The sequence below is a fragment of the Pollachius pollachius genome, assembly GCF_949987615.1.
Source record: "Pollachius pollachius genome assembly, chromosome: 9".
Classification (NCBI taxonomy): Eukaryota; Metazoa; Chordata; class Actinopteri; order Gadiformes; family Gadidae; genus Pollachius; species Pollachius pollachius.
The window spans coordinates 14026526-14048859 of NC_136942.1; the positions used below are offsets into that span (position 1 = coordinate 14026526).

General features: G+C 40.9%; 4 protein-coding genes across 8 annotated transcripts in view; 1 reads left to right on the plus strand and 3 right to left on the minus strand.

Moving 5' to 3' along the window:
- srgap1a (SLIT-ROBO Rho GTPase activating protein 1a) overlaps positions 1–15073 on the minus strand; it is a 73775-nt gene extending 58702 nt beyond the window's left edge. For 3 of the 4 annotated variants that reach the window (XM_079743192.1, XM_079743189.1, XM_079743191.1), the window contains exon 1: positions 14485–15073. In XM_079743192.1, the coding sequence (XP_079599318.1) occupies positions 14485–14548 (64 nt within the window). In that variant the 5' untranslated portion in view covers positions 14549–15073. The remainder of the gene's footprint in view (positions 1–14484) is intronic. The other variant, XM_079743190.1, reaches the window with a different exon arrangement.
- A 353-nt stretch (positions 15074–15426) lies between these two features.
- rxylt1 (ribitol xylosyltransferase 1) lies at positions 15427–18644 on the minus strand. Of its 2 annotated transcripts, XM_079743195.1 has the most exons (6): positions 18453–18644; positions 18166–18342; positions 17877–17979; positions 17432–17746; positions 17142–17312; positions 15427–16855 (listed from the first exon to the last, which is right to left on the minus strand). In XM_079743195.1, the coding sequence occupies exons 1-6, from the start codon at positions 18598–18600 to the stop codon at positions 16453–16455; spliced, it is 1317 nt and encodes a 438-aa protein (XP_079599321.1). In that variant the 5' UTR covers positions 18601–18644; the 3' UTR covers positions 15427–16452. The 2 variants fall into 2 exon arrangements, with proteins under 2 accessions (XP_079599321.1, XP_079599322.1); XM_079743196.1 differs by lacking the exons at positions 17877–17979; positions 18453–18644 and having other exon boundaries at positions 18166–18319.
- A 259-nt stretch (positions 18645–18903) lies between these two features.
- uqcrfs1 (ubiquinol-cytochrome c reductase, Rieske iron-sulfur polypeptide 1) lies at positions 18904–20213 on the plus strand. Its single transcript, XM_079742873.1, has 2 exons — positions 18904–19122; positions 19489–20213. Exons 1-2 carry the CDS (start codon positions 18999–19001, stop codon positions 20097–20099), a joined length of 735 nt encoding a protein of 244 aa, XP_079598999.1. The 5' UTR covers positions 18904–18998; the 3' UTR covers positions 20100–20213.
- Positions 20214–20341: 128 nt separating this feature from the next.
- LOC307080237 (protein C19orf12 homolog) lies at positions 20342–22219 on the minus strand. The gene is made up of 3 exons (XM_079742874.1): positions 22129–22219; positions 21479–21636; positions 20342–21275 (listed from the first exon to the last, which is right to left on the minus strand). Exons 2-3 carry the CDS (start codon positions 21633–21635, stop codon positions 21010–21012), a joined length of 423 nt encoding a protein of 140 aa, XP_079599000.1. The 5' UTR covers position 21636; positions 22129–22219; the 3' UTR covers positions 20342–21009.
- Between the last annotated feature and the right edge of the window lie 115 nt (positions 22220–22334).

Consider the following 22334-nt stretch of genomic DNA (forward strand, 5'->3'; position numbering starts at 1 on the left):
ATTTATATTTCTTTTATTTAAAACAAGACACATTTGTGTATGGATCAGAAATGTGTTTGTGAAACTTAGTTTTGTTTATGGATTATTTTACATTTATACATACCGATATCCATTTGTGTGTGCATTGAAATGTATTTGTGAGGAGAGTCATTTATATATAAATCACAAAATACATTTGTGAATCCTTCTCTGTGCATTCATTATTAATGAGACTGTTCTGACCCCATAAAAGTATGTTAACCAAGGAGAAGCTTATGTCATAGCATTGACTTTAACAACACAGCCATGACTAAACTAATTCTCCTTGTGAGTGACTTGGGGAGAAGAATATAGTCACTCACTCATAATAAATCGTTATCTATTTCTCTTTGCCGTCATTCCAGCAGAGAGAATGTGATGGATGCCACCTCTTAAAAAGCACGCAGCCAAACAACACACATGCCAGAGAGGGACAGGGAGCCACAGCCAACCTCACCCTGATGAATGAAGGCTGGCATAGTGTAAAGTTAAACTTTAGACACAGAACACATGGGGTGGAAATCCCACAGGGGAACCATCCACCAGGAGCATAGAAAACCCATTTCATCCATCCCACCCCCAAAAGTCTTTGTGGCTCTCCTCTACCAAACCCCCCCCCCCCCCACACACACACACACACACACACACAAAACCACACAGGATGTGTGGTCCCGGGGCCTTTTGATAGAGCTGGGTTAGCAGAGGAGCTGGGCAGCCCAGGAAACACACAGCCCCTGCTTTTCAAGAGCCAGCCGGCACATCAGGACCTGGGGAAAGAAACCAGGTGGGGAGCAAGGAAGGGGGAGAATAGAGGAAAAGACGGATGGGGGTTGGGGTGGTATTTATTGGGACTATAAATAAGCTGATATAAGAACAGTTCAAACAGATATTCAAATATTATAATGATATAAATGTATTGAATGGTCTAGACATGACAACTTCTTGAAACATTGATGTTGAGGGCTGGGTTCAGTTGCAATGCAGCTTGTGGCAAAAAGCTATCGAGGATAGGTGACAGCTTGTCTACAACTGGTAGTTTGGCAGTCGACTTTACATGATTTGGTTTATGATTTGAATAAATTTGAATTTTCTGTTCTGCTCTGACAGCCAGGGGTATACTCCTTGAATAACACTAGAAAAATGCTTTTCAGAATGTCCAATATTCAAACCTAGGTTTCAATCTTGGTTGTTGTAACCCTTGTTAGTCTCTGATGGAGGAAGTGGGGTAGTGGAAGACTGGTCATAAAATGGTCACTCCCCCAGAGACTTCAACAAACCAAATTATTAAACAAACCGTTCGGTCAAGGCCATGTAATAAACACACAATAGTTAAAATATTAATTATTTAGTTTCAGTTGTTAACGGACAGTATGTGTCATCAGAATGAATATGCCACAGTAAGTTAGAGCAGGCCAGTGCATGCTGGGAATTACCTCTTTTTATTGTTTTCTCTCTTTTCAAGATACTTTTCTGTGTCTCTAATAGGGGTATCCTTGAAGAAGAATGTTCATAGTCAAATCTCATTCATCAGGCATAAGAACAAATGTGACAACATCAATTTAGCAGAACAGAGCAGATGTACAACCTGGTCCCAATGGAGAGAATCAATTTCACCTGTACGAGTGGTATTATATGATAGCTGCTTTTGACAAACTTTAAATTTAACTTCTCTTTAATGGTTTCGGAATGCAGCTAAACTGTAGAAAATTTTATCCTGATATTGTATTGTGTATCCTTCTAGAAATGCTGGCTAGAATGTGCTCTACTTAGAAAATGTAATGAAGGATAGTGCTACTGCCATTACACAAAGTGGTTTTCAAACAAACAATAAGGACATTTATTGAAAGCAAACCACAACACAGGAAATTGCACACAGAAGACCCCACAGATTTGTTCTGAACTTATGGGCTTTTCCTTCAAGAAGCCAGGTAACTCTGTATCTCTGCCTCTCTATGTCATTTAGCACCCCCGTCTTCCCAATGGAATTTCCCGCTGTAACACAGGCACAATTTTACCAACATGGCGATTCGAAGTATGAAGTTGACTAAATGTCTATCAACGATTCAAATCATCGAAGAATCAAGGTCACCACTAGTCTTTACTTTGCTTACACTCGTAAAAAAATACTTTTTTTTCTTCTTTTTTTACTTCCTTTGTATAAAGTACATGTAGTGAATGAAGCCCAGAATGGACACTAAGAATGTGAAATCTTGTACTGTGCTGCTGTGTGTAATTTGGGTTTAAAAAAGGACAAGACCGCTTCGAAGCACCAGGTCAAATGATGGATTAAAAATGGCTTATCTGCAAAGGAGCAGCTGGCTGATGGCAGACAGCAGCTGGAAACTTGTATCTCCACACACACACACACACACACACACACACACACACACACACACACACACACACACACACACACACACACACACCTTGAACCAGCCAGACATTCTGTGTGCACGCACAGTATTGATTACTGGGGCAATGCTTTTAAATGTTACATCGAGTCGCATTGGTTCCTGATGAGTGAAAGTAGGACAGCAGTCGCTTGTTTATCAGCCCAGAATCCGTTTTTTTTTCTCGACATGCATGTATTCAACCCTTTGTTGAGGTTTTATCTAAATGGTTACATCTCATATCAATACTAATTTATAACATGCCACGCACAAGGGCAACGCCTGCACAGCCACTACGTCAGCGCTTTTCAATATGTTAATGGTACTTCTACTTATACAAACACTACTGCCAACACTGGCAAAGCATCAAGAATGATAGCCACTGAACAACCTTTAAATTAGAAAGCACTTTGAGGCCGGATACAGTTTTATTATGATTCTGCCTGTCATGTCATTTCTGAACAATGAATGCTAATAGAATAGACCCAAGTCATTCGTGGTAGGGCAGAGCTTACGCTAAACCTTCCAGTGTTACTGATTTATTGGTCAAGTACACAATGTATCGAACATAACATTGTATTTAACATAACATTGCATTGTACTACAAGTACAATTATCTGTAGTACTACTACTATTAACACGCCACTCATAACTGCTCATTACTCATGCTCAATGTTTGGTCAAAATGTTCAGGCTGCAACATGTAGCTTAATTGAGTAAACTACACTAGCCCGTTACTCACAGACACAGAGTGCCAAAGTTGATTACGTTTCCTCCACAGAGCAGACAAAAAGGCCCCGTAACGAGCCATGATTGCATTGTGAGACTGTAGCTGGTCTCGCCACAAACTTTACCCTTGGTGAAATCTGCAAGTTAAAAAGGGACAGAGGGCGGGGCTCACCAACAAAAACACTGTCTCGCTGCCGTTTTCCACAGCTCTCATTTGAAGAATGCATATGAGGAGACTGGATAAAAAGTCTATATTTTGCTTGCTTTTACTTGCAGAGAGGAGACCTCTCAGACATTGGGGATATTTAAAGTCTGATCACCGACACAATGTTCTGGAGTTTCTGCGGAAGGCCATATTTGTGAATTAAACCTTTTGGCTAAACAGGTAGAGGAAGCTCATTGGGTTAAAGAACAAATGGAACAAACGTTCACATCATTTTATGATGGTGCTGCTGGTACAACGTCCATTAGAGTCAGTTCAGAGTACCTGGCTGAAACATCCCGTGGTATTCCCCCAAGTGAAGGCCCCGAATAGTTCTGCTCTTTGAAGACGGTTAACATTCAAATCCGCTGGCTACCTCAAAGGCGCACAGAATCTCAAACCAAAGAGACACAATTATGCCGTTATACACTTTTTATATCTAAGTATGAATACATGCATGTTTAATTAATATTTGAAAGTCGGGAAACTCAAATAAAGAGCAGGGAGAACATCACCCATGAAGTGCTTATCATCATCATGTAATTCAAATGCACACATCAAACGCAGCCCCTTCCTCCTAATGATAAAAGCCTCCGTATTTCACCCAACCACTGCAACGTGACACTGCATCTAAAAAAGGCAGAAAACATAAACAGCACCACCTACAATTATGCTCCGGAATTCATTCTCCCAACTGCCATAGCTGACGCAATGCCTGCCCCACGCTGTTCCTCCAAAGTGGAACTTTCCTTAATAAGGAACACCAGCAGGCAGTGAGGCTGGGTTGTAGGGTTTGTTGGTGTGTTCCCCCCAGGCAAAGGGTAAATATTTACGCCACACTCCTCTACCTAAACCTTCCGAGAGTTGATAGCGTGAACTTTGTGACCATCAGCCCTTCAATGGTATCCCAGGAGACATCAAAAGGCCCCTGTACGGTTTATTATTGTCTGGCAGTATTTCAATTACTCTTGACTGTGTCAATCAACACCATCATCCCCTTGTAAGGGATACTTATTATTATGATTTTTCTTCTACCACCAAAAGGTCAACATAGCTCGATTCCATTTAAATGATATCAGCCCATTCACACTCTTGTTTTTTTGGATAGCTTGTGGCCAAACCTGACACTGTAGCCCGAATACCTGTTTGGATTTAAGGTTTTAAAAACGGCATACCTTGTGAAGGCCAAGTAACGGTGTGTGAGGAACCACTTCCCCACAGGCACAAGAGAGCCCCAAAAAAAGGCTGACTTGATCATCTCTTTCAAACGCACACACGTAAACAAAGGCGCACACAAACAACACAGCAGGCCAGATCTGAGGGGGTTGTGGAGGCCTCATACGTAGGGCTGCTCGATTATGGGAAAAATCATAATCACGATTATTTGGTCAACATTGAAATCACGATTATTCAAACAATTATTTTTGAGTTTGAAAACATGTTGTATTTATTCAGCATGTCTCTCCCAAAAAAAACTTTTTAACTGAGAATTTAGAAAATTCGCCTTAAAAAAATACAAAAATCGTCAAAAAGAAAATGTTCAAATCTAAAATAATTTACAGATATGTATCCAGCTGTTCTGCCCTTTCTATAAAACATTTTAAAAAAAAACTTGATTGTTAATTTCGTGATCGTTTGACGATAAAATCGAAATCGCGATCAAAATTCGATTAATCGCCCAGCCCTACTCATACGTGCCTCCTTCCCTGATAATACCAGTAGAAGACAACATGGTGGAAGTGAGAGAGCCGTGTCCTGTTATCTTCGTCTCCGACTGACTCCCGGGGGAGGGTTCCACTGGCTGGTTCCCTTTATCCTTGAGCCGACTCCTGGAGTTCCTCCTCTGTATGACTCAACCACACAGAAATACCATTCTGAGGCTTACAGCTGGGAAGCTACAACTAAATCGCTGTCTTCCAGCTGTAATTTTTCCCGGATTCCCACACACTAGTCCTGACAAGACTGGGAAGGTGAAAAGGAATACACACTTTGTCCAGAGTCTCCAATATCCAGTTTGAGCCCGCATAATATTTTCAGATTACACTGTGAAATTTAAGACCAGCAGACTGGACAAAAGTGACAGACTGAGGGGAAACCAGCCTGGAGCATGCAAAAGAGGAGGACGGATAGAGGGGACGGCAGAACGGGAGGGATATATCACTTTTCAAAGCTCTGGAGTTTGGATGACAATCTGTCTTCCAAACCTTTTTTTGATTTGAGGGACTGGGTGCCTGCACGGTCCGAGCCGACTGAGCCCAGTTGCCTTCCATCTGACCCTCCATTAACCGGCGTTTGATAAAAAAGCAAGCTATGAAGGATTCAGGATGGGGGATGGTTTTTGCTTAAGGTTTTACAGAGCAATTTTGTTTTATAGGAGCAGTTGTTTTAGCTGAAGGATAAAAAAATATGTTTTGTATTATGCAATACCTTAGTGTTTGTTTTACATTCAAACAATGTCAAAAGTTGTTAGTTCAGTCGCGACCCTCGCCGTCATACTCAATTGGTAGTTTATTATGAGAGGAAACTCTATCCTCAATGGTTGACAACTGAATGGTTCTTTCTTTGTGGTCAGATCTATTTGTGCTGCTGGACGGATTTTGTTCTACTTTAGCTGGAGCAGACCAGTACAGTGTCACCCACATTCTATTTCCAGACTAGGAGTCTCCAGTGCAAAACCAACGTTTAATTTCAGCTCATTCCAAAGCAAAAAAATGGCCTGTCAGGAACCTTTAAATAACTGCTGTAAGCCTGCTCTATTTCACACTAACCCACATTCATTCCCCAAATTAGAACTGTCAATAACGAGAATATCCGTAAGTCTGCTTCACCTGCCTGCAGTGTAACTGTGCCAAGATTCACAAAATGTTGACAAAATAGATTCAGATGAAAAGATGACTGGCTTTATCACAAAGGCCAATTAGCCGGATAGAGTGGGACATTAGGAGAGTGCGAAAGAGAATAAGTTCTTCTCTGAAAATGTTGCGGTCGGAAATGAGGCCATCAACAGGCGATCAGATTCAAATATAGCTACCAAAGACTCAATTATTTTATTATCATCAGGTTGAAATGTGCTTAACGGGGAACAGACAGCAGACTTTTGGGCTAGTCCCCAACCACTATCAACATACAAGAAATACCCTTCTGCTATTTCCCTTGAGCAGCCAGTAACTATTAAGCATGCGTCTGCGTTTCTTCCATAATAGGAACAGGTATACTGTATCCATCATTTTAAACTTTGTGCTTTTAATTCATGATTTGGATTAAGACATAATAAATTTAAATCACAGCTGTGTAACCCACTCACTCACTTTTCATCCCAAATAAATTGTCAATTTTTTTTTTTTTTTTTTTAAAGATTGAGAGCTTTGAATGACAACATCAACGCTGGCTCTCCTTATTTCCAACCAACTCAGAAGCAAACCAGATATCTCCCAGTGGTACCACGTCTGGGTCTCGGGTTTCAAAACCAAAAGGGAGGGCTGAGGGCTAAAGACTGAGGGCTGGGGCCTGGACGCAACGGATCTGCCCTGGGCCGCTCTGACAGCAGCCATGCTGGCAAAGCAAATTCAGACGTCCCTCTCTTCCTACGGACCACAACGAGGGTATTTTTTCTCTCTTTCTCTGGGAGACCAATAATCATAGACCATGGGAAACGTGTCCGTGCACTACTATAAACAGACACTGGGGAACAATGGATTCAGTGGTGGGAGAGATTGACCACATAAAATGGAGCAGCAATGAGACGGCATTGTCGTTTTTTGTGTGTGTGTGTGTGTGTGTGTGTGTGTGTGTGTGTGTGTGTGTGTGTGTGTGTGTGTGTGTGTGTGTGTGTGTGTGTGTGTCACGAGCATAGCTTATTGGCTTTGAGCTATAATCAATCAGGCTTAAGGGCACAAAAGGAGCTGTGGCCGTATGCTGACATTTCATTGACCATCTCCGAACACCAGGTTTGGCCCGAGGTCTGTGGCTGGAAGTGGTTGTCTGGTGATGATCACTGGGACCTTTGGTTATTGATTACGATTTCAGCTTGCTTAAAATATCCATGCTGTCCCGGTCATTAGGTCAAGGTAGAAGAAAGGAGGCGTGGCTAGGGCACTGAAGGAGGAGTGGCAAGACCAGTAAATTAAACTTCTCTTCATCACAGCATATGGTTTTTACGAGCAGTGGGAGCAAGGAGGTCCAGTGGCTGGCCGAGCAGTGTGTTGTATTTGTAGAGCAAGCGTCTTCAACTTCATGCAGACTGCAATTGCAGGAATGCACATATTTTATATGTGCAATGAACAGCCTATATTAAAGTAAGTCTATTTGTAAGTACATTTACTCTCAGAATAGTCAACACAAATAAAGTAGTACTGTGGAAGTAATTGAACTTTAAAATTTGGTTAATTGCTTCTAGTAGTGAAGTATGCCTAAATAATCATGGGAAACTGGATTGTGGGATACAAAATCCTTTATAGCTACTGATTTGTGGTGTACGTTGAAATGGGGGTGCAATCAAGAGGTTGGTACAAGGCTGAAAAAGAAGCTAAAACCCGGGCATCATTGAGTTTTTGTCCCAAGTGAGGACTCTCCTGGCGGTGACATCCACTTAGAAGGCTCCTCTCTGAGCACATCAATTATTGATCTGATGGACTTCATGACTCCATAGCTTACATGCTTTAGTAACAAATCTCTTTAACAAACCTTGACAGGACGCTTAAGAGTCGCTGAGGGACAGGCTGTGCTATTGGCTGTGTGCATCTTGGCTCTGCAGCTAAACGGACCAGTAAAGGATCGGGGGGTTGTACATCCAATGGTCCAGTGGATTACGCGACAGTAGTCCCCCTGGGTTTTGTATGTAAATGATTGAGATTTTGCTTTTGTTACCTGAGGTTTATACAATATAGAATTGGGGAGTACCTGCCTGGGACACATAGCAAGCAACAGCTTGTAGGGCCAGATTGTGCATGTGGTCAGCGGAGCTTCAGAGAAGAGGAGGTCCAAGTGGCAGATGTCACATTGTTTGGGCAAATGGGGGAAATGAGAAGCAGCGAGAGACCTGACTACAAGGATGTTTATGCTCATCTTAAAAAGCTTTGCTCACCATTAAACACATAAACAGCTTACGTCCGCCAGATGAATCGGCTGAACATAGTTCCAAAAGATTAGACAAGTTAGCGCAGCGCAAGCTGACAAACCCCCCGTCTTTGCATATTCCCGCGATTGACCTCAAACCATCCTTTTACTCTCCCATCCCCTAAATCGCCTTCCTTAAGGGATTTACACATAATCCGGCCACACTGAGTGGCAGGAAGTAGCACTACCAACTGCACGCCACTAGCTACACAGCCAGCCAGTTGGCATTACTCATTGTGTTTACATAGCCACTCGCATAGCCCGGTCAATTTTGGTTGAAGGTGCGCCAAATCCAATCCAGATAACATTTGACAAACATCCCTATTGCATAAATTTCACTAATCAATGCCATCAATAGTTTACTTTGACTTTCACAATATCGTGGTTGTATAGTTGTGCCTCCGGCTGTCTTAGAAAAGGGCAGTAGCCAGTATCAATAAAAATGTGTTTAAAAGGAGGTTAATGCATTACGATTCCATTAAAAAAGACATCGGAATGGTGGCTGGTTGCAAATAACATAACTGTACAGTGATTGACCATAATCGTATGCATTAAATGGTGCATTTGTTAATCATATGTTATTCATACTGATGTATATTATGTTATGCATTAATTATTTTAAAAAAAAGATTCTGCCACATTATAGAATGATACAACATTCATAAATTCTAGCATGAGCATAAATAATTTAATTAAGTGCCAATTTAAGCATTACAGAAATTGAATACAGAAAACTATAGATTTAAATTCTATAAATAAATCACAATACAAAACAATATCCCAAGAGGAATTAAATCTGCAAGTAACTATTGTGTTAATATCTTATTCACCATGTCTGTGATACTTTCAAACCTCAGGAACTTTCAACTTTATTACATTGCTGATCTGCTGTGCTCAGTTAATTGCATGGTGGGCAGGAGAGAAATCTGATCAGTGGTCAGACAGATGCGTGTAGCAACACAGGTCAACACGGCAGGAGTGACTGCAATCAGTCCCAGACCCTATCGATATCTGGCCACAGGATGCCATATCCGAATCAGGTCTTGGTTTTACGGATTAGTTTGAGGTATGGCAGGGGAAGGGGGCGTGATTTAGGGGTGCAGGAAAGAGGGCTGGGGGAAGGGGACTTGGGGGGGCTTTAGTGATGTCTGACCTAGACTAAAGCTTTTGTCCAGGACTATAAAAGCCCAGTAGGCCAGTGCGAGGCCATTCTTTTCACCCAGTTTATTAAAAGAGAGAAAGAGGCGTTGGCCACAGATGGTGTTATCAATAACCAACCACCCTCCAACGCACATATAAGCTGACATGCATACATGCACATTAAATACATGAGGCTAATGCACAAATCCGCCCCATGCATAACCCCCAAACCCATCATACTAGAGACATGCATAGGTGCGGGGTTGTGGAGTAAGGTCGATGTGAGATGGGTGTATGGATGTGATAATCCTTAACTACTCGCTCCAGGGGAGAGCCCTACCTTGGATTCTATTGACATTTCCAAAGATCTTATCTGCTTTAAACACCCTAGAAGATAATTAAACAACTGGTAGAAGCCTCAACTAAATTAAATAACTGCAAATGAAGAGTGACAGTTTAAAAGTAACTGTACAAATGACAACCACAGGAAAAACAACAAGCAGGCATAAACTTAATACATGCCATCTTTCGCTTCATAACGGATGAAAAAATGTCATGTTTAGGGTTAAAAATGTAGGGGTTTCATGACATCAGGTCAGGGTGGCCACGATGACAGATGGCTTCAGAGTCCCCTTCAGCTTGCCCCAAATTACAAAGTCAATATTTACTGACAGAAGAGGCAAAGGTGACGATTTTAGAGGCCTTAGACAGCTGACGAATGAGGAAGCAGGCTGGCTTTCGTAAGGAAGAGAAGGCAGAGATCTCTATGCAGACACATTAAACATGAGAAGAAAGGAATGTGCATTTCATTTCTTTCTATTTAGCCTTCTAACGTTATTAGTCATAAATGTCAATCCTTTCTACCAATTCAGTGTGGTTCAATGGAATATTATTTCAAACACTGCTGCATTTCAAGGAATCTTGTAATGTAAGGAGCATCTCATGGTGTTGGGTTAATTCGTTGTCATGAGTGTCATGGCGGTAGACACACTGGACCTTCAGTGACATATCATTACACTTTCTGGGAAAGGGTACAGGTGTCAGGTACTGATCTACGGGGCACATGTAACATTGAGACGTTTTTCATTGCTGTGTAATAGGCCTGTGTCACTTGTGTTCCATGAAAGGGTCTGCAAAGGTGATGAAACATTGGCATCACATTTGCTGGCTACAGCACTATGTGTAGCTGCAATATACAATGATCAACACAGAAGGCCAAAATAGGCTCGCATGTTGTACACATGTCTCCTCCCAAGAATACTTTAGTAATGTTCTATGAAATCTTTGCATTGTTTTCGTCCTCGAAAATAGTCCAGTCAGCAGGATAACCATCAGGTACAGCCAGAATTAATAAAGTGGAGAGCTTAGAGAGCAATATCATAAATCAGTGTTTTTTTGTCTTCCTTCCTAACCGGCAATTAAACAGATTTAATAAAATGATCTAATATTGACTGACTGTCATTAACTATACACATCTGGTGAAGCAGATCATTGCTATTTTTGGCTGAAATAAAACAATCTATGACCATTAATTATGTTGTGTATCCAATCGAAGATGGAAATAATGACCCTTGCATTGGGTCTGTTTCGACTCTTTCATCTGACTGCTTGCAAAATTCACCCATAATCCGGGGATCGCTCTACTCTTGACGAAAGGGGGTATAATTTCAAACGTTAAAAGGGGTAGGTCAAAGAGGGCAGCCTTTATGATGCTTTGAGAGGGGACCCCTGTCAGGGGCTTAAGGGGACCTGCCATCTGAGTCATGACCTCCGAGGCTACGAACACCAAGCCACGGTCAGGCATCAAACCAACAGTTTGCCACCGAGAAAACTAGTGAGCGTTGCTGAGCTGTGTTCCTTCGGTCTTGCAGGGAACGGACCACGGGCTGAATACCAATGCATCCACCACATTTCTGTCTTTCTGTATTTCATATGGCAACAGGAAATGAGAGAATCACAGATGGGAGAGGGGGGGATTGAAACTCATGGTCTATTATAAGATTTTCTTCATTACCTCCAACCATTAAACTCAGGTGGATAGTAAGCAAGAAGTGGACACAAATGCGTATCCATGTTGCATTTATTAGAAGAGACATTATTACGACATTGGCTGCAGAGAATTAAATCCATCCTAAATTCCATCTGTGGTAAAGCAAAAGGGGGAAAGGCAGTAAGAGGATGCTTAAGAAGTGGATTCTTGTTTGCCAGCTGAATGTCAGATTAGGCTTGGGTGAGCCATCCTAGAGTTCATGTCAGACAGACTGCCACAGCTAGAGAGCCAGACACAAAAGAAATATTTCAGTATCTTGCGTTTCCTGCTTACAATAATCATCCCACTCAGCACGCTCCTGTTGTTGGAGTCGTGAGTTGTCGGAAAACTGTTTAAGCTTAATAACAGGTAATGGTTCATGGTACTCTGGTCTGTACCAATGAAAAATGCAGCCATCAACATCACAATTCACGAGACACTAGGAAAGAAGGGGGATGCTGGCTTATGGGGACATGCAACAAAAGCATCGACTGATACCTGGCTGCGTAATGTTTGATGAAAACAAAAAGGTCAAACTGCCTATGCATGCAGATCAACATTCAAGTCTGAAAACGTGCAACACAACAAATAAGCCATTCTAGTGCCCTTCAACACTTCCACACGATTCTTTAGCTGCAATTGTAATATAAGCAATGAAACCACAGTGACAAGATTTCAATGCAAAAAGGAGCGTTGCATAACTGTCTGTTACTTCCCATGAAAAAAATCATATATAAAAATAATTCTAAAAAAAATGGGCATGTAAAGAAAATTTCAAATACAAGTCAGAGGTATCAAACACAGTAATGTTTTATTTAGCCAAAAAATTGCTAAATCTATTCCCATACAAGTAACAAATCAACTGCAAATGATTACGGTATTAGGCTACTTAACAAAGCATGACATGACAGAATCCTCTCTTGCTCAGCACCCCATATGCGGGGGCAACATGTCTAGTAAAGAATGAAAGTCTGAAATCATTGAAGAACGCAAGATAGATAGATATACACTAGACATTTTGGGAATTAAACCCCTTTACTTAGTTTGACCCTTTATCTGTCTTAAGGGTTGGGCAATGGGGACACAGGACAGGGGCTATTTTAGTGTGCTACAGCACTGGAGAATTCAACTATATGGATGAGGGCCAAATCCCTATGGTTACAGATGGGAAGAAAGGAACTGCTTTTCTCTGTTCAACCCAGTCTCAGGATAAACTATGGCTGTGGTGTTTCTATGGGGCTCAAAGGAAACAGAGTACCGAAAAAGAGTTAGCATCTAACTTTTGTTTACTTCTGCACCTACTATCCAAATAGAAAACCGCATATGAGGGACTGCCATGGTTGAAGAATACAAGGCTGCAGTAGTATTATTATGCAACTGCTCAACCTTGAGATCAATACTGCCTCAATAGTTCTTACTCTGAATACTACAGAAATGTGTTCAGCTGCAAAGTAAGCCATCATGAAAGTAGGTGCAGAATGTTGTGCAATACCTGATCTTCACCAATCCAAACAGCCATCTAAACTAGACAAACTTCAACTTAAAGTCGCAATGTGTAATAATTAAACTAGCCCGTAGCTTAAAACAACATGAAAATATCCGTAGTCAATGTTGAGCGATAGTGATTTGAATAATGTTTCAATAAATTCCCATTATATAACGGACTTATTCTACAAACAAAAATTGCTGGCTGGCCCGTGGCTCTCTTTGTTTACAAAAATAGTACCATCGACACTCCCACAACCCCTCCCACCCAACCCGTAGATCTGTGCTGGTTTGCGTCACGCAATTGCATAGCCAGTTAGTGGTCAGAGCACTGTTATGTAGTTTTTTATAATTCCGAGTCTATCGCCTACTAACTGGGAGGAGCTCAATGGCACACCTTGAACTACTTTTTAAATTAATAAGTTGTACCTAAAACTATCCAGCTGAAACCAAATATCTAGCCTTAACATGGCATAACTGTTTTTTGCCATCCAAGGGCAATTATGCTCGTCCAGATAGTGCTGCAATTAACCTCAGAGTAGAAACTGCATCAAAATACCAAGTCAAGTACAAGAATGGTTTAAAATCGAAAATGTTAATTAAAAAGGCTAGTGTATGATAAGGCTGAGGATCAACCTAACCTGCTACAAGTATCGTGCGAGATGTGTCAATGTAGGCGTACTAGCTGAGAGTAAATTGATTTGCCAACAGGCATTAGGCTGTTAATCAAGTCAAAATAGACTGAACTAGCGCAGTTCCTTTGACAATTAATTCAGCCCTACTTTTAGACACACTTTTAGTTAGCACAATGCTATTTATAAAAATGTCACCGAATAGATGTGTTTGGAGTTGGATAATTGTTCATATGGAATTTCCTTCATCTGAAATGGAAAACTTCCCACGTTCACTTGAACACACCATTGTGAGTAAGAGGGAAAGACGGGAAAATGAACGTCTCTTCGTCAAACACATACGCACGCACCACACACACGACTGTCTGGACCTGTTTATAATCTATTTGATACGGTTTATCGTCTGATTAGTGACTTTTCATGACAACAACTGAGATGTGAATCTACTGTATATTGCTTAGGGTTTTGCTCCCCATAACGGTGTAAGAATACAATTAAAAAGCTTTCTGACGATAAACGTTACCCAATTCGCTGTAACCTGGAATACGTGCAATCACAATACTTAAGTCAACTGATTCACGTTACCTCACTGTGGTGTGTTTTAGATGAAATACCAAAAAAATATTGAATCGCATAAATCATTGCGATGACTTAACTAGTCGAATCTGGCGACAGGTTTCCATATTGGTTAAGACTGTACTGCACACAATTACAAGCATCTGTACCTTCAATGTTTGTCCTTACCTTTTACTTGACTTTCATAGTCCGCAATGATTTCCTTGTCCTTTTTGTACCTCGGCGTGGACATTTTCAGGCTTGTTTCTGCTGAGAGCAGTAAAGTTATTCTAAACTATTTGTCAACAAATGGAATAATGTCCAGTCTCACGCCTGTAGCATCCGACATACACACGGTAAGCCTCTTTAAACTAAGTAGAAAAAAAATATATAGAAATTAATTTACAATAAGCACGGGAGCAAACTGCCCTCGGCTAAGTAAAATTCAGACATTCATTGTTCTTCTTCCCAGGACTCGAGGATGAAGACGAACTCAATTCCGCCGCTGCGGAATTCTGGTCCAACCAATGAATTCACTGAACTATTGGCTCTGCCGCTGCGATCTGTTCTGCTGCTTTGAGTCGGCGCAAAGGCTCGCTACTAAAAAAAACAACTTACTAAGTTTGAAAGTCTTTGCCACAGACTTTCCGCGGTTCTAGTTCAACGCAAGGTTGTACCTAATAAAAACGAACTAGCATCCATTAACGTTACTCGAATGGAATTAAGTTCCCGTTGGGAGCTCCCAGTACAGAGGTAGGCTTCCACCAGTGCGTCCTCTCCCTCGACGTTTCCAGGCAGGCACGGGGCAGGTCAACTCAACTGCACCACAGCTGGTGGAGACTCACAGGAGAAAATAGGGATTGGTGAGACTGTAGCGCACTGAGTGGACAGAAATGGAACGGCAGAGTAATTCCAAAATGACCACACACAAGTTTGGCCAATGGCACATTGCTGCGTTAAGAATTTAGTTCGCAATTTCTTGCCTGGGCGATGCAAATAACAAATTTGTTATTAATCAGACGTTATTATCCTGCATTTGTTCTTCAGAAGCTGAAGCCCTCCAATGCACGTCAATACAGATAATAAAATAACCTGCAACGACATCTGCTGGATAAAAATGGACAAGCCGACCAACGACAATATTTTATTGCACGCTTTCCATACACTACAACATAGAAAATTAAGGAAGCAAACAAACGTTATGTTTTGAATAAGAAGAAATATAGCAACAAAATAAATATTCAGGTTTTACACAAAGCAAAATACCTCTGGCTCAATTATACCAATTCATTTGAACCTACAATTATCTTTTTCTAAAAGAGTAGTGTACTATAAATCAATATATCAATTATGAATAATAGAAACATACGTGTAAAAGTATATTAAATGTATACAACTGTGACACCATTTAAAGGCAATCTATCATTCCCTGCCTTGATACTGCACTTATTGTAATAATATAAATAGTAATAGCCTACCAAGATTATTAGGCTTCTGGAGCATTTAAAAACAATATGCAGTCAACTGGCAAACTTTGACAGATCGATACAGTATCTACTTTCATAAATATATTGTTAAATATATTGTCACCATTACAGTTGAATAATACAAAAATGACCATTACACCAAAATACATGAGCCTATTTCTCCACAAAGGCCACAAGTCAATCTATCATGTGACAACACTCTCACATATGTAAGACTCCCATTATCTTTAACTAACAATCTGTTATAGATGCATGGACAGCCTTCCGGTTGCCAACTGTGTACTTCACACTTAAATAACAACAATATGTGTTTACTTTTTTCTTTGTGTAACTTATACAAACAGGGGATGCAACAGTAAACACTTTTCACTTAAATATTTAAATAGCCTGAATAGGATGACATGAACATGTCATTAGTGGATAGAGATGGGTCTGAAAAAGCACCAGTTCTCATGAAGTAGGTTACATTCTATGTACATGCTTCCACTGTTACTCCATTACCAGCAGCAACAATGCATGTTACCAATATTAGCACATTACTCTACTGCAAACCAAGACTGTGCCAGGACTTGTCACACAATCTGTTACACAAAAGTAGAGAATATTTTTGAAATGCTCAAAACCGTGGCGGGCCGGAGATTACCAATTGTTGATTTTCAACATTTGTTTGTTATACATTTTTAAAGAAGGTCTCCTCTATGACTGTAGTGAATCTGTCTTTCATCTGTTGACGGAAAGTAGTGTACCATTCTATCAATCTTTTCCTCCGCTCCATCCTTTGATTCTGATCCATCCTCCTTTCCTTCTCCAAAATGGCCGGCAGTTCCTTCCAGTCCCTGAGAAAGATGAAGGGTGCTCCCGCAGCTTTGAGAAGACGCAGCGGCGAGCTGGGCCCAGTGACACAGGCACCAGGATTCTGAACATCCTCAACGACGGGGACGGAGCCATAAGCACACGCCTCAAAGATGCGGTAGCACTCTGTGTTGATCCCTACCGGACAGAGCGTCAAATCACTATGGGACAGAGCCGTCTGGTAGCGACCCAAACTGTCCACTGTCTCCTGAGGAAGCCACCTAAGGACAGATTGAGACACAGGACAGATATAAACAGCCTGAAACCACTTTGGAAAATCTGCAAAGCATATTTCATTGGATAGCCTATTAGAACATAATGTAAACATCAACGATGTGAACATTAAACTACATCCAATGTAAACCTAGCAATTCTTGCAGCTCTTCATTCTACTCCATTTTAGAAAACACGGGGTGACGTTATTATTTATATTTCAATGACACAAACATGTTCATCCTAATGACATATGATGTCACCAGTAACTGACAATAATGAATGATTACTTACTTGTCCCTTGCAGTGGTGATACAGTCTTTCTCAATGTCAGCTTGTTTCAGAACCTGCACAAGAATTTCTCTCGAGGAATTTTTGTAAACTGTGCCCTGGAAGTTGCAGAGGTATGGTCTGATAGAGGTCACCATCTGCAAACTGGGTCTGATAATGGGGAACTGTCTATATCTGTTGAGATACAATCAGAGTTTCAGAGTTTGACACAATTGTGTAGAGTGACAAATCAGTAAAGTTAGAAGAATTTCTTTAGGGCTGATTGCAAAATGGTAACAATAAGGCAAACATACGTGGCAACCCCGAGAGGCCATTGGAAGACATCGATGTTATTCACCCAGGGGCTGTCATACACCACAAACAGCAACTCCACAAAGCCCCCGTTCCTCTTTAAGTACGGGCTGATCCAATCATTGACACAGTGCTCATTACCCAACAGCACTACAGCCACATGAGAGACAGTGCGTGCCTGCACCAGAGCATGGACATGTTCCAGCCACCGTGTGGAGTAGGAGATCTTCTGCTGCTCACGGCCATTAAGAACCAGAACTAGGCTGTTCATGTCAAGAGGAACATGTCCCTGGACAACCGCAGGACCTGTGTAGAAGCTAAAGAAAGGAGTATAAGTTAGGGTCCATGCAATTGAACTGGTTAGTTTGTCAAGGAGGTATCTAGTTATAATGTGTACTGTGTAAGTGTGTACAGAAGGATTGAGGTATATGTAATAAGTAAAAACACCTGAAATCTATTTTCCCTAACTGAAGCTCCCCTTCCCTCCATTGGGCTACTTTGTCTGTAGGACGCAGCGGTCCGTCTAGTATGTGTTCCCACAGGTAAAGTCCTGAGGAAAAGAGGAGTATGAAGTATTTGCCTTTACAGTTGCATGGAAGGCAATAAAAAAAAAAAAAATCGGATTGCAAAAAATTGTATAGCGCAACATACTGTTTACATTATAAATATATATGGCCAAAGTAAAATATATTTACATAAACCTAAATATGGATTTGATATGTGTCGGTTCACCTACCAATGGCGGCTTTCCCCCATATTTGGACCTTGTATCGTTTGGGCTTATTCTTGTTGATTTGTGCCAAATGCTTTTGGAAAGACTCTCTCTTTCTATTGAGAGCAGAATTGTACTCCACCTCTTCATCTTCCCATGGGTTCCATTCCTCGTCTTCAATAAATGGTGCAACTGCACCGCCTGTATAAAAGGGATTATGCGTATTAGTTGGTATGCAAACGCCCGAAAATAAATATCCATTCACGTCAATACCATTTTTAATGGTAATTTAATTTTTAGCGATACGTTACCTGGAGGGCCTACGGTATTTTTCTTCACAACCCTGTGGACACGGGAAATTATTTTGCTACCGAAGAATACATTGTATGCAGCATAGAGCGAAAATCCCACATATGTAAAAACTATGAAAAGCAACAATTTTCGTTTGGGTATTTTCATTTTGTATTTCCTCTTTTGGATTTCATTGCTAGTTTTGCGTAAGCACTTCCTTTATTGTTTACATCCTGAGGACCCCGATTGGCCTATATGTGCCTGTATCTGCTTGTGGGTTATATGGTTTATATGATTACTTGTCCTCTTGTTAAAAATGCATTCTAGCATAATTCATTCAAAGTTTCTTCCGCCATTTAAAGTAAACAGAAAATATTTTAAGGTGCAATCTTGAACCCCTGCTTATGTATTTGTTTTGGGCGTGTTATGGAACCTGTAACGAGCATCATGTATCCAGTAGGACCACAGAACGCGACACACACCGTTCGCTGCTGGGAGCCGCTCGTAGCAAGCGCTAGAAAGGTCGGCGTGTCCTCGGTTAAAAACCGATAACTATTTTGTTCAAAATGATGTCAATCGCTGCTCGTCGCAGCGCTATTGGGACTTGCCTGCAATTCACAAAACCCACGGTTAATGCTTCGGTGTTTTCTCGACACGTCAAGGAATTCGTCCCCGCGGCTAGTGCTAATGGTAAGGTCGCGGCAAGCTAACTATTTCGGTGTGTCCTGTGGTGGGTTTCGTCTCGAAATCGAATGTATATTCTCTATTTCAAGTTATATAATATATTGTTTTGTATTTATGTAACCTACACGTTGAGAGGGTTATGCCATTTTAGTTACGTAGTGCTTTACATTCAGTTTATATTTCTTGTCTACGTCGAATGTCAAACAATTTTCCTTCTTTATATTTCTGGCCACGTAATCGTTGTTTATGGTTTTATTGTCAGGTTGTGGATGGTGATTTAGCCCCACCTAATCAGCCGTGTTAACCACATCATTAGGCTTGTTCGAGATCCACTTTTATCTTAACAATTTTATTTCCGTTCTCAATTCACAGGCGCTACTGGAATCCGCCTTGCCCACACAGACATCAAGGTTCCTGACTTCTCAGACTACCGACGCCCCGAAGTTCAGGACCCCAATAAGTCCTCTCAGGACAGTAGCGAAGCAAGAAAGGTGTTCTCCTACCTAGTCACCGGGGCAACTACTGTGGTGACCGTCTATGCTGCCAAAACGGTTGTCAGCCAGTTTGTGTCATCTATGAGTGCTTCTGCTGATGTCTTGGCTTTGTCCAAAATCGAAGTCAAGTTGGCTGAAATTCCCGAGGGCAAGAATATGACCTTCAAGTGGAGAGGAAAACCCCTGTTTGTACGCCATCGCACGGAAAAGGAGATTGCTACAGAGGAGGGTGTGAACCTGGGAGAGCTGCGTGACCCCCAGCACGACAAGGATCGGGTGCAAAACCCCAAATGGGTCATTGTCCTTGGTGTGTGCACCCATCTGGGGTGTGTGCCCATTGCCAACGCAGGAGACTATGGAGGCTACTACTGTCCTTGCCACGGCTCCCACTATGATGCATCTGGAAGAATTAGGAAGGGCCCTGCCCCTCTTAATCTGGAGGTGCCATTTTATGAATTTGTTGACGAAGACACAGTTGTTGTGGGTTAGGTTAGACCCCTAACTGCTTCATTCCTTATGTGTATATAAATGGGTCTGTCTTGGAAACTGAGGTGGGATAAACAGCCAATATACCTTAATAAAAGTATATTTATGCTACCGCAAGGTTTAGTCAGTCTTATTTTTTTTACTCATGGTGTCAAAGAACTGCAAATACTTCTGTTAACAATTTGATTTCAAGATTGAAGTATGACTCAAATACCCCTTGTTTGCATAAAGCATATCTTTATGACCATTTAAATGTGTAAACATTAGGGGTGACCTCATTGCTTAACATAAATGTCAGGGAAATCATCCATTAACAGAAAACAGTCATGTTAGTGGATAGGACAGAAGTGTATGCTCATGAAACTAGATATTATAGTGCAGTACTAATAATTACAGGTATAACAGTGCAGTACTGAATACTATGTATTACCTCTAGTACTTAGTGAACTACAGGTAATACAATATAGTACTCTGCCGGATTGGACCAAGAGAATGCAGGGAATTACGGGCATTGCAATTGGGACCAACATATATACATTGACAACCTACCAATATGTTTGACACATTGGCAGGTTACGATGAGAAATATTTAATGTTTTGTTTGATACCACAGGAAATTCCCCTTTTTTTATTTTGTATAAAGAATAAATGATTAAAAAATGTGGTTTATTAACCTGAAAGCCAAAGATGTGACCCTACCACCAGCATAAACAAATTGCAATACAGCTGCCTTGCGTATATCGCTTAGGAATCAATTTGATCCATCCAGTTAACTTTGACACTTTCCAAAGCATAATTTAAGAGTGCATCTCTCAAACCTCAAACAATTAAAAAGACCCAAACACCACAACCTTTTGATTGGATTTTCTTTCTTTCCTATGATGATAAATAATATCCTACAATATCCCAGAGTCTAGTCTACATAATGAACCTCAGCTTGAAGCTCCTTGGTGATGTAGCCAAGCAGGGCTGCAGTAACCTGCTGCTTCATGGTGGAATTGCCCATCACTAGTGCAGTTAGCTGGGCTAGGTCTGTCCACTGCATGTTGCCAAGGATAGCCATGACATCTTGGTACAGTCTCTGTTGCTGCTGGGGAGCCAGTTCCATAATAATCTGGGGCAGTGGTTTGAACTGTCCACTCGTCATCCAACACCCCAGGAGGCCACCAACAGCACCACCTTTCATGGAAGGAAAAGCAAGGAAATGTTTTTACAATTTTAGTATCAGTAAATTAATCATAACTGCTGACAATAATCAACACTTGTTCAATCTTAACCCTCCAACTAGCAGGCAATCCCAACTTTGTTTCCATGTTGAATAATACAAAGTAAATAAAACCCCATTTATACTGGACAAGCGTTTTAAAGAAGGATCTACATACCTACAGCAATACCAAGGGGACCTCCAAGCATCCCACCAGCAAAGGCAAGTCCCCCGGCTGCGGCGGAACCTTTCATTGAGCCCTTAACTGTGGTCTTTATTTGCTGATTGGCTGACAACTCACAACACAGCTTCATGACATCGTTGATTGGAGCCATTCTGTAAAATCATATGAAAAGTACATGTAATTTGTCGCGTCGACATTGTTTACCTGATTTTTGCTTTATAGTATATCATTTATAGTAAAGACACATCCGTTGCTTTAATTCATAATAAAAATTCCTAAAATTCCTTCCAAGAACAATTAAATTTTCGGTTTCAGTTCGGCAAATCGATCTTCATATTGACATCATCAGCATTTGTAAAACACAGATGTTGTTTACTTTGTTTACATTGTTTACTTGATTTTTGCTTTAAAGTATATAATTTATAGTAAAGACACATCCTTTGCTTTAATTCATAAGTCAGAGTCCAAAAAGTCTGTAGATAAAACCAAACGTCCTCGATCAACATATAGAGCTTTTATTTTAAGTAATTTTCAAGAACAATTACATTTTAGGCTTCAGTTCGGCAAGTCGATCGTCATATTGACATCATCAGCATTTGTAAAACACAGATGTATTCAAAAAGAGACATGCTAGGTTCACCTACTGGATAAGGGTATGATCATCCACAGCCGGTTCGTTGTCTATTTATTGCAAAACTGAGGGATTCACATTTATCATGTCTGATCTCGCGCATGGTCGCAATGCTTGATGGGAGATGTGTTTGTCAGAATTGCATAAATCAAAAGTGTAAGCGACTATTACACTTGATACTATCAATACCGACGATTTTATTGACATGTTATTTGTATA

Coding starts and splice junctions, on each gene's coding strand:
- rxylt1 (XM_079743195.1), bottom strand. CDS start 18,600: ATGAAAATACCCAAACGAAAATTGTTGCTTTTCATAGTTTTTACATAT. Junction 18,343..18,452: donor AAATACCGTAGGCCCTCCAG/GTAACGTATCGC, acceptor CCTTTTATACAG/GCGGTGCAGTTGCACCATTT. Junction 17,313..17,431: donor TGGCCTCTCGGGGTTGCCAC/GTATGTTTGCCT, acceptor GTATCTCAACAG/ATATAGACAGTTCCCCATTA.
- uqcrfs1 (XM_079742873.1), top strand. CDS start 18,999: ATGATGTCAATCGCTGCTCGTCGCAGCGCTATTGGGACTTGCCTGCAA. Junction 19,123..19,488: donor CCCCGCGGCTAGTGCTAATG/GTAAGGTCGCGG, acceptor CTCAATTCACAG/GCGCTACTGGAATCCGCCTT.
- LOC307080237 (XM_079742874.1), bottom strand. CDS start 21,635: ATGGCTCCAATCAACGATGTCATGAAGCTGTGTTGTGAGTTGTCAGCC. Junction 21,276..21,478: donor TCCCCTTGGTATTGCTGTAG/GTATGTAGATCC, acceptor CTTCCATGAAAG/GTGGTGCTGTTGGTGGCCTC.